Genomic DNA, 14920 nt, shown 5'->3' on the forward strand with positions numbered 1-14920 from the left:
TATATTTTTAAACTTTTAACACTATTTTGGTTACTACATGATTCCGTATGTGTTATTTCATAGTTTTGATGTCTTCACTATTATTCTACAATGTAGAAAATAGTCAAATAAAATAAAAAACTTGAATGAGTAGGTGTCTCCAAACTTTTGACTGGTACTGTAGTTAGCAACCAGCATTACCTCTACGTTTGCAGGTATACTGTAACCTTAAACATCAGGCGAGCTAGGCTTTACAGAGACAGAGAAGTCATCGTGTGTGCGAAAATCATTTTCTCAGCCTCATCTATGGACCACCTCTGCTCTTCTAGGTATACCTGCAGACCAATTTCTAATCCAAATACATGATGAACAACTTAATGTATATGTTCACTTCACATGAAATGAATGGGAGTATAAAAACTGCTCTTAGTCTGTCCCCCTTGTGGTGAATAGGAGCTGTGTCTGTGAGGTTTGAGATCTCTTGTTCTAAGGCTATGGCGCCTCCTTGTGGTACATATTGTGTACAATGGACACCGTTTATAACAGTTTTTAACTTATAACTCAACAGAAGCAAATGAATCAATCAATCACAATTGAATTATACCAAGTTTCAGGTTTGTTTTTCTTGAGACAACTGTTGCCCTAGAGGACCAATGTTGGAGGAAACAGCATCAAACACTCAACCAAAAAAACGTGGAAAAGTGACTTCCTAATCACATATTTCATTTTGTATATCTCATAAGTATTATTAAAGCTTGATTCCTTAGTTGTTACATACATGTTTTTGACTTGTAAATGAATTATATATATCCATTGATTCTTGAAGAATATAACTTATAAATGCCTCATGAGCTTAGTTCATCTGTCGTGCCCCATCAGAACCCAAAATATAAGTTATAAGTTTTATTCCAATGTTTGTAAAACAATGTAAATGTAAACAAACACTGTACAGCCTCAAAACATGGTTCAAATATAATGTTGATACACTGGATGGTCAGTCCTTGTATCCACAGCTCAGTCTATGAAATTGAGAGTGGTTACATTTCTCTAGGCCCATGGCTCAGCTTTTTACCAAAACAGAGGTGGGACAGTGCTTTGTTATTGTTACAACTGCGGATTCTAGCTGTAGCACTTTCCTGCATTCAAATGACCTAGTGGTCTCATGGGTGGAATGGTATCAATATCTTTCATAATGTCATCATTAACAATTATTATTTCCAAAAAAACACAGAAAATCCGGTGTTTCTATGTCAAACGGTTTTGTTATATTTCAGTCTTCTGTGATTTATGTAAAGTGTAATATTGGGATGCAAACTCCAAATGTAATACATTTCAAATCTATGTGACATGGTACAGGTGTCTTCTTTTTTTATCCCATAATCATGTGTGTGAGGTGTATACTTTTGTTTCAAAGTAGAATTGCTTAAGACTACCAAGAAACACTCTGTGTGACCCTGATTTAGCCCACTGCAGTAAAAGGTTAAGCAATTATGCCAGAGATGCTATAGAATAAATCTGGGCATAACACATACATTGAGATTTTTCCCCAGTATAGTATATTATAGTATAGTAGTATAATAAACTATAGTATAGACAGTATAGTATAGTATAGACTGTATAGTATAGTAGTATAGTAGTAAAGTACAGTATAGCCTGTGTAGTATAGTCATATAGTAAAGTATAGAATAGACTGTATAGTAGTATAGTGTAATTTAGTATAATATAGACGGTATTGTACAGTAGTATAGTCAAGTATAGCATAGACCCTATATTATAGTACTATAGTTTAATTTAGTAAAGTATAGTATAGACCCCTCAAACTCAACTCTGGACCTGGAAGCCAGTTGCACTGCATTTTTACATTGTTCCCCTTTAATCAGGGATTGATTTAGACCTGGGACACCAGGTGAGTGCAATTAATGATCAGGTAGAACAGAACCAGCAGGCTCCAGACCTCGTAGGGTAAGAGTTGAGTACCCCTGGTATAGACGGTATAATATAGTATAGACAGTATAGTATAGTAGTATAGTATAGTAGTATAATATAGAGAATATAGTATAGTGGTATAGTATATTATAGTAGTAAAGTATAGACAGTATAGTAGCATATTATAGTAGTGTAGTAGTATAGTAAAGTATAGTACAATCATTAGGATTGTTGTACTTGAAGTTATGTTGCTAGCCACACATTCTGGCTTGAGTTTTTTATGAAAGTTAATATTAAGTACAGTGTAGATCCACTGCCATCCCCATTCAAATACATTATTTGTACTTTCTGCATGCTCTGGTTTGGTGAACACACTCTTGACAGTCCTTGGATGTATGTGTCAGGACCCATGTGAATCAGCAAACAGCATGTAGACATTAGGCACCAAACAGAAGAAAACAGACTGAAACAGGGAGGGACTACCTAAACTTGTCCAATAAGAAACACTTGTTTTCGTTTACTGTTGCAAAACGTTTTGCTATGGTACACCCTAATGAATACAGCCCAGGGTATGCCGCTAGGAGAGCTAATAGAAGACAATGCATTTTTAATGAGTGTAAATACTCCGAGGGCTTCCAGGAAGCACTACTGGGTGACTCTCATAACCTAACTGTCTACAATCTGCTATGTCATTATTTTGTACCGATATAGGCCTTGTAGAAGGTTCCTCAGTAAAGTGTTGCCAATGTAGCATAGTTAGAATGAATGTATATGTATAATGTATAAGAACATGTATAATGAAAGGCTTTATACCCTGAAGCAGAACCATGTATTTATCTAAATACACGGCTCTGGCCTGATGTCGCTATAGGAACACTACTCACGCAAAGGTTCCCCATACCGTAACCAATGGACACAACAAACCAGCAGACCAGTGACCGAAACTTGCTGCACATTCTGTTCCATTACAGCAGGGGGCAGCAAAGTCTTTCAGAACATATTTCATAATTAGGCCTAGACATTGTAATGGGGCCCGAATAAAACAACATAAATAACAAACATAAGTATGGCCAAAAGACAATGTTTTTGTTGCACCTGCAGTTTGAGTTGGTGATATAGGCCTTTCCCTTCTGTAGCCCTACCAATAGCATGGACTTCCTTGGCAGAAAGTATGTAATATATCATGAAACTGTACAATACCAGATAAATTATTTGTCAATCAATACTTACGAAAATCAACGACATCACGACTCACAAATAGGGTACTCTCGCTTTCTCTTTCCGTCGTGTGCTGTTTTTCAAGCGTGGGCTTCCACTGCTCGATCAAATTTACATAAACTTAGCGCTTTCCACCAATCAGCATTGAGAACGCGCGACATCTCTGCGATGCAGGAAAACCGCTCCTCCAACGCAAGCAGCGGCAACATTGTAGCGGAGAAACGCCAGCGGGCTGGAAGCAACGAGGGGAGCACCACGGAATAGACCCCGTTATTTTGTTGTGATTGCCCTATCTAGATCGTATTCTGTCATATCTCTCTGAAAAGTGAGTCGATACACCATTGAGGATGTCGGTGGCAGGGCTGAAGAAGCAATTTCACAAAGCCAGTCAGGTAAGCAGGAGACGCCCCGTTATATCACAATAAGTGGTCATGTTTCATCATAACGTTATGCTTTTAATTAACCTATCTAAACATGACATTGATATATTTGTTATACAAACAACGGCAATATAATAAAGCAATATTTCTGGCTTGACGTCATGGTCTATTAGTTCCAATCCACTCTCGCTTTCATAATCAAGCTTACAAGTAGCGAGTCGACATCATTGTTGTGTTGTGTATTTTCTGGCTCGTGCCTCCAGTGTTGTCAGGAATGTGCATGTATTGTCGGGAGCGAGCGATCTACTAGAGAGAGTCTAGAGAGAGAAAACATGTAGGCGACCTGCAACTAGTAGCAAGTGCAGCAGGTCCTTTTCTCAAACTTGGGATTGTTTTGCTTGCCAGCGCGATTTTATCATTTGCCAGATGGTGCTGTTCTCTGAATAGGGTTCCTGACTGATATGCATTTGCTCGCAGGCTTAACAAAGACTCCCACATACAATGGAGAACATAGCAGTACCACAAGCTGTCCACGTCCTTTTGGTCAGGTTCTCAACGGGCTCCCAGCTAGCTTGCCAGCCACCTGCTGCCGCTGCTTTGCTGTTCTTTAGCCTAGTTTTAGCCAATGTTCTTTCATGTAGCACCCAGTGTGCATGTAGCCTCAGTTGTGAGTTGGTGAAGATATCTTGCTATCTTGTTTCAGAAGTGTTGCTCCCTTCCCTATTTATATTATACAATTGGTCTGTCTGTCCATCTGTCTGCCTTTAAAGTCTGCCTGCCTGCCTGCCTGTAAAGTCTGTCTGCCTGCCTGTAAAGTACAGTTGAAGTCGGAAGTTTACATACACTTATGTTGGAGTCATTAAAACTCGATTTTCAACCATTCCATACATTTCTTGTTAACAAACTAGTTTTAGCAAGTCGGTTAGGACATCTACTTTGTGCATTACACAAGTAATTTTTCCAACAATTGTTTACAGACAAGTTTATACACTAAGTTGACTGTGCCTTCAAACAGCTTGGAAAATTCCAGAAAATGATGCCATGGCTTTAGAAGCTTCTGATAGGCTAATTGACATAATTTGAGTCAATTGGAGGTGTACCTGTGGATGTATTTCAAGGCCTACCTTCAAACTCAGTGCCTCTTTGCTTGACATCATGGGAAAATCAAAAGAAATCAGCCAAGACCTCAGAAAAAACATTGTAGACGTCTACAAGTCTGGTTCATTCTTGGGAGCAATTTCCAAATGCCTGAAGGTACCACGTTCATCTGTACAAACAATAGCAAGCAAGTATAAACACCATGGGACCAGGCAGCCATCATACCGTTCAGGAAGGAGACGCGTTTTGTCTCCTAGAGATGAACGTACTTTGTTTGCGAAAAGTGCAAATCAATCCCAGAGCAACAGCAAAGGACCTTGTGAAGATGATGGAGGAAACAGGTACAAAAGTATCTATATCCACTGTAAAACGAGTCCTAAATCGACATAACCTGAAAGGCCGCTCAGCAAGGAAGAAGCCACTGCTCCAAAACTGCCATAAAAAGCCAGACTACGGTTTGCAACTGCACATGGGGACAAAGATCGTACTTTTTGGAGAAATGTCCTCTGGTCTGATGAAACAACAATAGAACTGTTTGGCCATAATGACCAACGTTATGATTGGAGGAAAAAGGAGGAGGCTTGCAAGCCGAAGAACACCATCCCAGCCGTGAAGCACGGGGGTGGCAGCATCATGTTGTGGGGGTGCTTTGCTGCAGGAGGGACTGGTGCACTTCACAAAATAGATGGCATCATGAGGAAGTAGAATTATGTGGATATATTGAAGCAACATCTCAAGACATCAGGCAGGAAGTTAAAGCATTCACAAATGGGTCTTCCAAATGGACAATGACCCCAAGCATGCTTCCAAAGTTGTGGAAAAATGGCTTAAGGACAACAAAGTCAAGGTATTGGAGTGGCCATCACAAAGCCCATGACCTCAATCCTATAGAACATTTGTGGGCAGAACTGAAAAAGCGTGTGTGAGCAAGGAGGCCTACAAACCTGACTCAGTTACACCAGCTCTGTTAGGATTAATGGGCCAAAATTCACCAAACTTGTTGTGGGAAGCTCGTGGAAGGCTACCCGAAACATTTGACCCAAGTTAAACAATTGAAAGGCAATGCTATCAAATACTAATTTAGTGTATGTAAACTTCTGACCCACTGGGAATGTGATGAAAGAAATAAAAGCTGAAATAAATAATTGTCTCTACTATTATTCTGACATTTCACATTCTTAAAATAAAGTGGGGATCCTAACTGACCTAAGACAGGGAATTTTTACTAGGATTAAATGTCAGGAATTGTGGAAAACTGAGTTTAAATGTATTTGGCTAAGGTGTATGTAAACTTCCGACTTCAACTGTATATCTGCCTGTCTGTGTCAGAATCTGTTCCCACTTGTTTTCAGGAAACCCCTTGTTGTGTTTGAAGTCACATTCTGATCCCATGCTGTGTAGGCTAAAATACATATTTTCACATGTGGAGATAGTTAACTTGTTACCAGACAACCTAGATAACGTCCACACTGAATCGAAAGCACACATCGCAAAGAAAATGGGTTTGTTCTAATTCTAAAACTGCTGCATTTTCCACACTTGACTTGAGCTCAGTCTCTAGGCATACAACCTATTTATTCCCATACAGTAGACCAACAAGTGTAGTTTTGGTCCAAGCAAGTACACACATGTCACATTGGTTGTATAATCAGTCTAGTATACATTCGCATTAAGAATTCAATGACCTTTTCTAATACGTACATTGTTGCCTATCTTCCAACACAGTTACTCAGCATGAAAAGACAGCATGACGCTGGAATATGACATATCAGAACGATGACTCATGAATTCACCATGTGTGTGTTTGGATTCACATTACCATGCTCTGAGAATGGATCGTGTTCATCACGGTAGAACATTGTCATTCAGTTGTTGCTTGGGACCATGAGGTTGAATATATGCATTATTATCTGATTATGCAGCTGGGTAAAAGTTATTAAAAATGATTCATTTAGTGGTAAATGTCAACATATTTCCAATAATCTGAACATTGTAACTGTATTTTGTGTCTCTGTCTGTCTGTCCGTCCGTCCGTCTGTCCTGCCTCAGCAGGGCATGTTTTTATCTGGTTCCTGTCTGGTAATGTTCTACCAAAGATATTCAACTCATTCCTGTTATTCGGTTCAATCGGCGTGATTTTCCACTGTTATTCACCTAAAGGGAAGTGGAATGGAATATTGGCCTTAGATGAACAAACAGGCGTGTGTGTGTGTGTGTGTGTGTGTGTGTGTGTGTGTGTGTGTGTGTGTGTGTGTGTGTGTGTGTGTGTGTGTGTGTGTGTGTGTGTGTGTGTGTGTTCACTGTCACACCCAGTAGTGTTTATGAAGCTACCTCTATTTGATCACATCAAAGTGTGATCCATTCTGACACTGTGACATCAGTGTGTTTGTGTCCCAAGTGGCACCATATTCCCTATATAGTGCCACACTTTTGACAAGGGCCGATAGGGGTCAATATCAGTGTACTATATAGGGGGTAGGGTGCCTTTTGGGATGCAACCTGTGACTGACAGCAAACACAATACTGTAGCCTTCTCTCCCCTCCCTATATCTCCCCGGTGATAATTGGATCTGTTATGTGCGGTGGTGGTCTCTCAACCATCCACTACTCTGTTTACGGTGTGAAGTCCATTCATTACCCTGGTTACACTCCTTCAGAGTGAAAGATGAAGCCGTTGTCTGAGAGAAGATTTATGGGTATCTGTGGCCCCGTTCTTTGTCTTGTACATTATTTTATGTATCTGGTTGGAGTAAACTTACCGACCTGAGTCAGGTTCTAACAGGCTGTAAAATAAGGTAGTCAATACTTAGGGACACGTCATTTAAAAATAAATACATTTAGTCTTATTCCTTAACAATTAGAGTGAGGTACATTGCTCAAGGGCACATCAACAGATTTTTCACCTAGTCAGCTCGGGATTTGAACCAGCAACCTTAACTGCTAGGCTACCTTCCCCCCAACATCACACACCAACCATTATATACAGTATGTAACACAGTAGCGTGTACCCTCCAATGGTGGACGCCAAGGCCTCTTGGCAAGGTCAATTTGCCTAGGTAGGAAGAAACCTTGAGAGGAACCAGAGTCATAAGTAGAAGGCCTTCCTCCTCTAGTTAGACACAATGGTCTGCATGGGTAGAAGTTCAAAGTACACGCAGTATTAAACCATCAATGCCAGACGGTTCTCTTTCAAGGTAAAAGACAATGCCTGTTCCACTCTGTACATACAGTAGTCCCTGTCTGTCAGAAATACTGTGTGTTATCAGGAGACAGTGTTTAGCCTGTCTGCGTGTGTGTTTATCAATGGAGGTCTAGGTGCATGCTGCTTCATCTTGCTGTGTGTGAGTGTGAGTGTGTGTGTGTGTGTGTGTGTGTGTGTGTGTGTGTGTGTGTGTGTGCAGTTGTGCGTGGTGTATACGAGGTGTGTGTGTGCGATGTTATCACTGGGTTTAAATGTGTTTTTTTAATGGTGTGTTTCAGCACGTTAGCTGGTGAACATGAAATCCATTACAGTAGCTAAAGGAAACTATTGCGTAATGACGGTATTAAATGCAGCTAACACCCCCGGAAAAAAACATATGAATCATTCATGTTAAAAAGGACTCAGCCAAACTGTGTGGCAGGTTTTTAGCACATTAACATTTTGGCCGTTTATCAGCTGTCTGTTGTGAGTTCCATTGGGAAATCCAGCAGCCATTCTTTTTGTGTAAATTAGGCTCTGGGGTTAAGTTTCCTCTAGGTACCGATCTAGGATCAGTTTACCCTCCCCCAATCCTAACCTGAACCATTATCTGTGAAAATGCAAAAATGCATATAATGTTATAATGAGCTGAATTTAGCAAGTCATGTAATCCACTGTGGTGTGACAGGTGACATTCTAAAGACATAATATTATGTTACAAATGGTCCATAGTAAGTATTATGACTGTCTTGGCTACCTTACACAGAAAATGAAAGGTCAAACCACAAGCCCTAAAGGGTGGAGCTGTGGCAGGTTTTTAAAAGCATTGTTTTTATTTCGCTTTGCGTTCTTGGAAAAGAAAAAAGGTCTAAGGTCACAATGTTTCATATCCTGTGTTGTGTAGCTGAAGTTGGCTTGTGTATGTGTGTGTGCGTGTGTGTGCGCGTGCGTGTGTAAGGGTCTTTTGGAAACCAGACTGCTTCCTTCTTCCGTAGAATTTCTCTGTCAAACAGCGTTCCATTTCCACCGTTTTTGACAACATTATCTAGCCCAACATTCGACACACAATAGTGTCATTGTGTGTCATCCTGCCTGCACACCAAATTCCCTTATGGGACAAAAAAGATTGACTGAAGAAATATGAACAGACAAAGAAAACATTTTTGTTGTTCTATTCTGAGTTCCGACACACAGACCGTAAAAGCTTCTGTTCAATGCCAAGCCCAGCACAGTGACAGGGCTATCCTGTCTTCTGTCAGAAATCTCATTAAGGCCTAAGGAATGGAATTCATTTCCCCACTGACATATAGGAGTGCTTGTGTAATCGAGCTGTCCCAGGAGATGTCTCTGAATGTCCTAACAAAGCTCCTACCACTCTCTCTCTCCAGTCTCCACTATCACTTATTATGCCGTGCTCCCTCTTCACAGTCATCCTCAGAGACAGGCAGGCAGGACAGACAGACAGAGAGACAGACAGACAGACAGAGAGACAGGCAGGCAGGACAGATTGAAAGAGAGACAGACAGACAGGCAGGCAGGCAGAAGCAGGATGTCCATTGAGCTTTGACCAGCCATCTCCAGTGGACCCTGACCAGTTGTTCCGTCACTTTATCTTGTTGTGTTGTGAGGCCTTGTACAGAGGAGCCACAAAGTGCACAGTACACACACACTTCCAGCACACCAGTGGATTGGATTTAGTCATTGATTAAATATAGGCCTAAGAACATTTGCTAATCAAGGCTGTAGCTTAATAAAATAATAATAATACAAATAATAATGTTTGGTCTCCACACCTTGTTCTTGGATTTTCAACATTGCAGAATCAATTTTATTTGAGTAAACTAAACACTCGATCTAGAGCATCACAAACCTGCTCAGTGGATGACATGTCTGGTGCGTATGCAGGCCATGGAAGAACTGGCAGAAAGGGAAGGGGTCTGAATACTTTCCGAATGCACTATGTACACTATGTACACTATGTACACTATGTACACTATGTACACTATGTACAGTATGTACACTATGTACACTATGTACACTATGTACAGTGCCTTCGGAAAATATTCAGACCCCTTGACTTTTTCCTAATTTTGTTATGTTACCGCCTTATTCTAAAATAGATTAAATAAAACAAATGTCCTCAGCAATCTACACACAATACCACACAATGACAAAACAAAAACAGGTTTTAGAAATGTTTGCATCTCTGCAGCACTCCACCAATCAGGCCTTTATGGAGGAGTGGTCAGACGGAAGCCACTCCTCAGTAAAAGGCACATGACAGCCCGCTTAGACTTTTCCAAAAGGCACCTAAAGGACTCTCAGACCATGAGAAACAAGATTCTCTGGCCTGATGAAACCAAGATTGAACACCTTGGCCTGAATGCCAAGTGTCTCGCCTGGAGGAAACCTGGCACCATCCCTACTGGGAAGCATGTTGGTGGCATCATCATGCTGTGGGGATGTTTTTCAGCGGCAGGGACTGGGAGACTAGTCAGGATCGAGGGAAAGCTGTATGGAGCAAAGTGTAGAGAGATCCTTGTTGAAAATCTACTCCAGAGCGCTCAAGACCTCAGACTGGGACGAAGGTTCACCTTCCAACAGGGCAATGACCCTAAGCACGTTCTGACATGACCCTAAGCAATATCCTTGAGTGGCCCAGCAAGAGCCCGGACATGAACTTGATCGAACATCTCTGGAGAGACCTGAAAATATCTGTGCAGCTACGCACCCCATCCAACATGACAGAGCTTGAGAGGATCTGCTGAGAAGAATGGGAGAAACTCCCAAATACAGTTGTGCCAAGCTTGTAGTGTCATAACCAAGAAGTCTCTGATGTAATCGCTGCCTAAGGTGCTTCAACAAAGTACTGAGTAAAGGGTCTGAATACTTAAATGTGATATTTCAGTTTTTAATTATTTAAAAAATTAGCAAACATGTCTAGACTTGTTTTTGCTCTGTCATTATGGGGTATTGTGTGTAATCAATTTCAGAATAAGGCTGTAACGTAACAAAATGTGGAAAAAGTCAAGGGGTCTGGATACTTTCTGAAGGCACTGTATATAATATATATTATGATTTTAATTCTAATTATATGTTTAATTCACACCTGCACTGTTGGAGCTCAGAACTGAACTATTTTACTGTAACTACATCTGAGACCCTGTGCATGTGACTAGATAAACATCGGATCTGCTGAATGTGTTTCAGTGTGTCAGCTTCATAATGTACTCAGACCTACTGGGTCTGCAATGTGTTTCAGTGTGGCTGGGTCTGCAATGTGTTTCAGTGTGTCAGCTTCATAATGTACTCAGACCTACTGGGTCTGCAATGTGTTTCAGTGTGTCAGCTTCATGATGTACTCAGACCTACTGGGTCTGCAATGTGTTTCAGTGAGGCAGCTTCATAATGTACTCAGACCTACTGGGTCTGCAATGTGTTTCAGTGTGGCTGGGTCTGCAATGTGTTTCAGTGAGGCAGCTTCATAATGTACTCAGACCTACTGGGTCTGCAATGTGTTTCAGTGTGTCAGCTTCATAATGTACTCAGACCTACTGGGTCTGCAATGTGTTTCAGTGTGGCAGCTACATAATGTACTCAGACCTACTGGGTCTGCAATGTGTTTCAGTGTGGCAGCTTCATAATGTACTCAGACCTACTCGGTCTGCAATGTGTTTCAGTGTGGCAGCTACATAATGTACTCAGACCTACTGGGTCTGCAATGTGTTTCAGTGTGGCAGCTACATAATGTACTCAGACCTACTGGGTCTGCAATGTGTGTCAGTGTGTCAGCTTCATAATGTACTCAGACCTACTCGGTCTGCAATGTGTTTCAGTGTGGCAGCTACATAATGTACTCAGACCTACTGGGTCTGCAATGTGTTTCAGTGTGGCAGCTTCATAATGTACTCAGACCTACTGGGTCTGCAATGTGTTTCAGTGTGGCAGCTTCATAATGTACTCAGACCTACTGGGTCTGCAATGTGTTTCAGTGTGTCAGCTTCATAATGTACTCAGACCTACTGGGTCTGCAATGTGTTTCAGTGTGGCTGGGTCTGCAATGTGTTTCAGTGTGGCAGCTACATAATGTACTCAGACCTACTGGGTCTGCAATGTGTTTCAGTGTGGCAGCTACATAATGTACTCAGACCTACTGGGTCTGCAATGTGTTTCAGTGTGGCAGCTTCATAATGTACTTAGACCTACTGGGTCTGCAATGTGTTTCAGTGTGGCAGCTACATAATGTACTCAGACCTACTGGGTCTGCAATGTGTTTCAGGATTATTGATAAGCTTGGTGTTGGTGCTTATCATCGGTCAAGAGGGGCTTTAGATTTTCAACCAGGTCATCAGTAGGAGTGAGTGAGTGAGTGTGTGTGTGTGTGTGTGTATGTGTGTGTGTGTGTGTGTGTGTGTATTGTCTTATGACATAGTGGTCCACCTGACAGTTGTTCCCAGGGCAGTGGTTGACCTTTTCATGACCTTGTGGCACAACACCAAAAACATAATTCAACTAATTTGTAAGATAGATTTGTAAAATATTTCCATATTTCCTGCGTTTTCCCCTCCTGATCACCTACATTTTGTAACCCTGAATCTGATTCACTCGTAGTTTAAACCCATCAGACGTCACCCTGGTCCTAGTCTACTTACTTTCAAAGCACTAACAAGTTGGTTACAGCCAGCAGTAGTATCATCAATATTAATTTTTCAATATTCGTATTCATACCTTATTTCTCTCCCTCTTACAATAATATTAGCTCTTTCTCTCAAAAGAACATTCTCTCTCTCTCTGTCCCTCCTCTCTCTCTGTCTCTGTCTCTCTCTCTGTCTCTGTCTCTCTCTCTGTCTCTGTCTCTCTCTCTCTCTGTCTCTCTCTCTCTCTGTCTCTCTCTCTGTCTCTCTCTCTGTCTCTCTCTCTGTCTCTCTGCCTCTCTCTCTCTGTCTCTCTGTCTCTATCTCTAACTCTGTCTCTCTGTCTCTCTGTCTCTATCTCTCTCTCTCTCTCTCTCTCTCTCTCTCTCTCTCTCTGTCTCTCTCTCTCTGTCTCTCTCTCTCTCTCTGTCTCTCTCTCGCTCTCTCTCTCTCTCTCACTCTCCCCAAAATAATTCTCTCTGTTAAATAAGCACCATCATGCCTCTTGACAGGCCCTTAAAATATTAATGTCTGAGATGTTTTGTTTATAATGGGTTCTGACCTTTCGCTGGTGTGGAGTGTGGCTATGGTGATCTATGATGTTCACCATGTCCTTGCCTTAGTGATACAGTGGCAAATGAAAGTCTATACACCCCTTACACAATCTTCACATTTCCCTGCCTTAAATGAAATAAAAACATGTATTACATTTGATTTATTTCCTACAGATGTACACAACCTACTCCACATATTCAAAGTGAAAGAAAAAGTAGTTTTGAAAATCAGAGATAAGGCTTGAATATTGCAGCGATGGTTTCCCCAAAAATGAACTGAGCTTGTGTAATTCTGACAAAAACAATGGATAGCTGTTGCCCTAAGAGTTGTGCAAAGTTGATAGAATCTTATTTGAAATGATCCACAGCTGTAATTGCTGCCAAAGTTGCTTCCACCAAGTATTAACTCTGGGGTGTGAAGACAGTTTATTTTATTTTATTCATTTGGAAAGTTTTCTATAATTTTTCTTTCACTATGAAAATGTGGAGTAGGATGTGTAGATAGGTAGGGGAAAACATCCCTGAAATGTATTCCCTTCTTAGATGTCATTTTAAGGCAGCAAAATGTGAAGACTGTGCAAGGGGTGTGTAAACTTTCAATAGCAGCTGTATATGATAGTGTTCTGGCCAGTTTTTGGTGTTCCATCTCTCCCCGTCCAAAGTCCTGCTGAATTCCCACTATAATCTCTCCTGGGGGAGATTCAGGAAAGCAGGGAAATACTGAAAGCAGCTGGCGTTTTCAAAGGAAATGTAGTATCTTATCAGTGTTCAGTTGTCTCAGTTAGTATCAGTAGCAGCATCAATGGGAAATGTAGTATCTTATCAGTGTTCAGTTGTCCGTGTTCAGTAGCAGCATCAATGGGAAATGTAGTATCTTATCAGTGTTCAGTTGTCCGTGTTCAGTAGCAGCATCAATGGGAAATGTAGTAGCTTATCCGTGTTCAGTTGTCAGTGTTCAGTAGCAACATCAATGGGAAATGTAGTAGCTTATCAGTGTTCAGTTGTCTCAGTTAGTATCAGTAGCAGCATCAATGGGAAATGTAGTAGCTTATCAGTGTTCAGTTGTCTCAGTTAGTATCAGTAGCAGCATCAATGGGAAATGTAGTAGCTTATCAGTGTTCAGTTGTCTCAGTTAGTATCAGTAGCAGCATCAATGGGAAATGTAGTATCTTATCAGTTGTCAGTGTTCAGTAGCAGCATCAATGGGAAATGACAGGTGAACTCTTGGAACTGATGGCTGTGATTGTTTTGAACACAGTGCTGTGGGCCTGTACTGTTACTGCACTGTACTGTCAGGTATCAATTCTCACATTGGTATCGATGTAGACTTAGTATTAGATGCCCTACTGTATCTAACTAATCCAAGAACAACATGTTAGAAACTTTAGCAAGGCTAATTTAGGCCTGTATTCCTCGTGCTATTGAAGATTGTTACCTACAATAAGCTAAGGCCAGAATTCCATCCAACGCAGATTAAAGGCCTGCGCACAGCGATACGCAATTAAAGGGCATTTCCCTGACGTTTGCGGAGATCAAATTCGCTGTAAAAGCCACGATTGCTGACTCAAGGAGAAATCGCCTTTAAAAAGTGAACCGTATAGTCAGGTCGTTAATGTGTGATTGTTTGAATCCCAATCTAAATATCTCTCTTTAGTTTCTCAACTGTTGTCATGATAGCAGGGAGCACTTTCAGTATGGTTTCCTGCCCACTTGTTTAACGGTTGTTGATTCATTGTCGGTTAGTTGTTTGTTTACACAAATGACTGTAAAGGTGTGGTGGCTGTGTGTTATCACAGCCCAGGGAATTGTCCTGTTGTATCCCTGTGAAAGGAAAAGAGTCCATGTGAAAACCCTCCCTGGACTTTCTGAATCCTCTTTATATTGATGCCACGGAATTCTTTTCAAAGAACAGGAAACTGTAACCCATTGTCACTCGGTCTCCCATTGTCA

The 14920-nt window shown here is 41.1% G+C and overlaps 1 protein-coding gene across 2 annotated transcripts in view; it reads left to right on the forward strand.

Moving 5' to 3' along the window:
• Positions 1-3271: 3271 nt before the first annotated feature.
• sh3gl3a (SH3-domain GRB2-like 3a) overlaps positions 3272-14920 on the forward strand; it is a 43813-nt gene continuing 32164 nt past the window's right edge. The window contains exon 1 of one of the 2 annotated variants that reach the window (XM_055900029.1): positions 3272-3515. In XM_055900029.1, coding sequence (XP_055756004.1) covers positions 3471-3515 — 45 coding nt within the window. In that variant the 5' untranslated portion in view covers positions 3272-3470. The remainder of the gene's footprint in view (positions 3516-14920) is intronic. The other variant, XM_055900030.1, reaches the window with a different exon arrangement.

This window comes from Salvelinus fontinalis, chromosome 35 (genome assembly GCF_029448725.1).
Source record: "Salvelinus fontinalis isolate EN_2023a chromosome 35, ASM2944872v1, whole genome shotgun sequence".
NCBI classification, from domain to species: Eukaryota; Metazoa; Chordata; class Actinopteri; order Salmoniformes; family Salmonidae; genus Salvelinus; species Salvelinus fontinalis.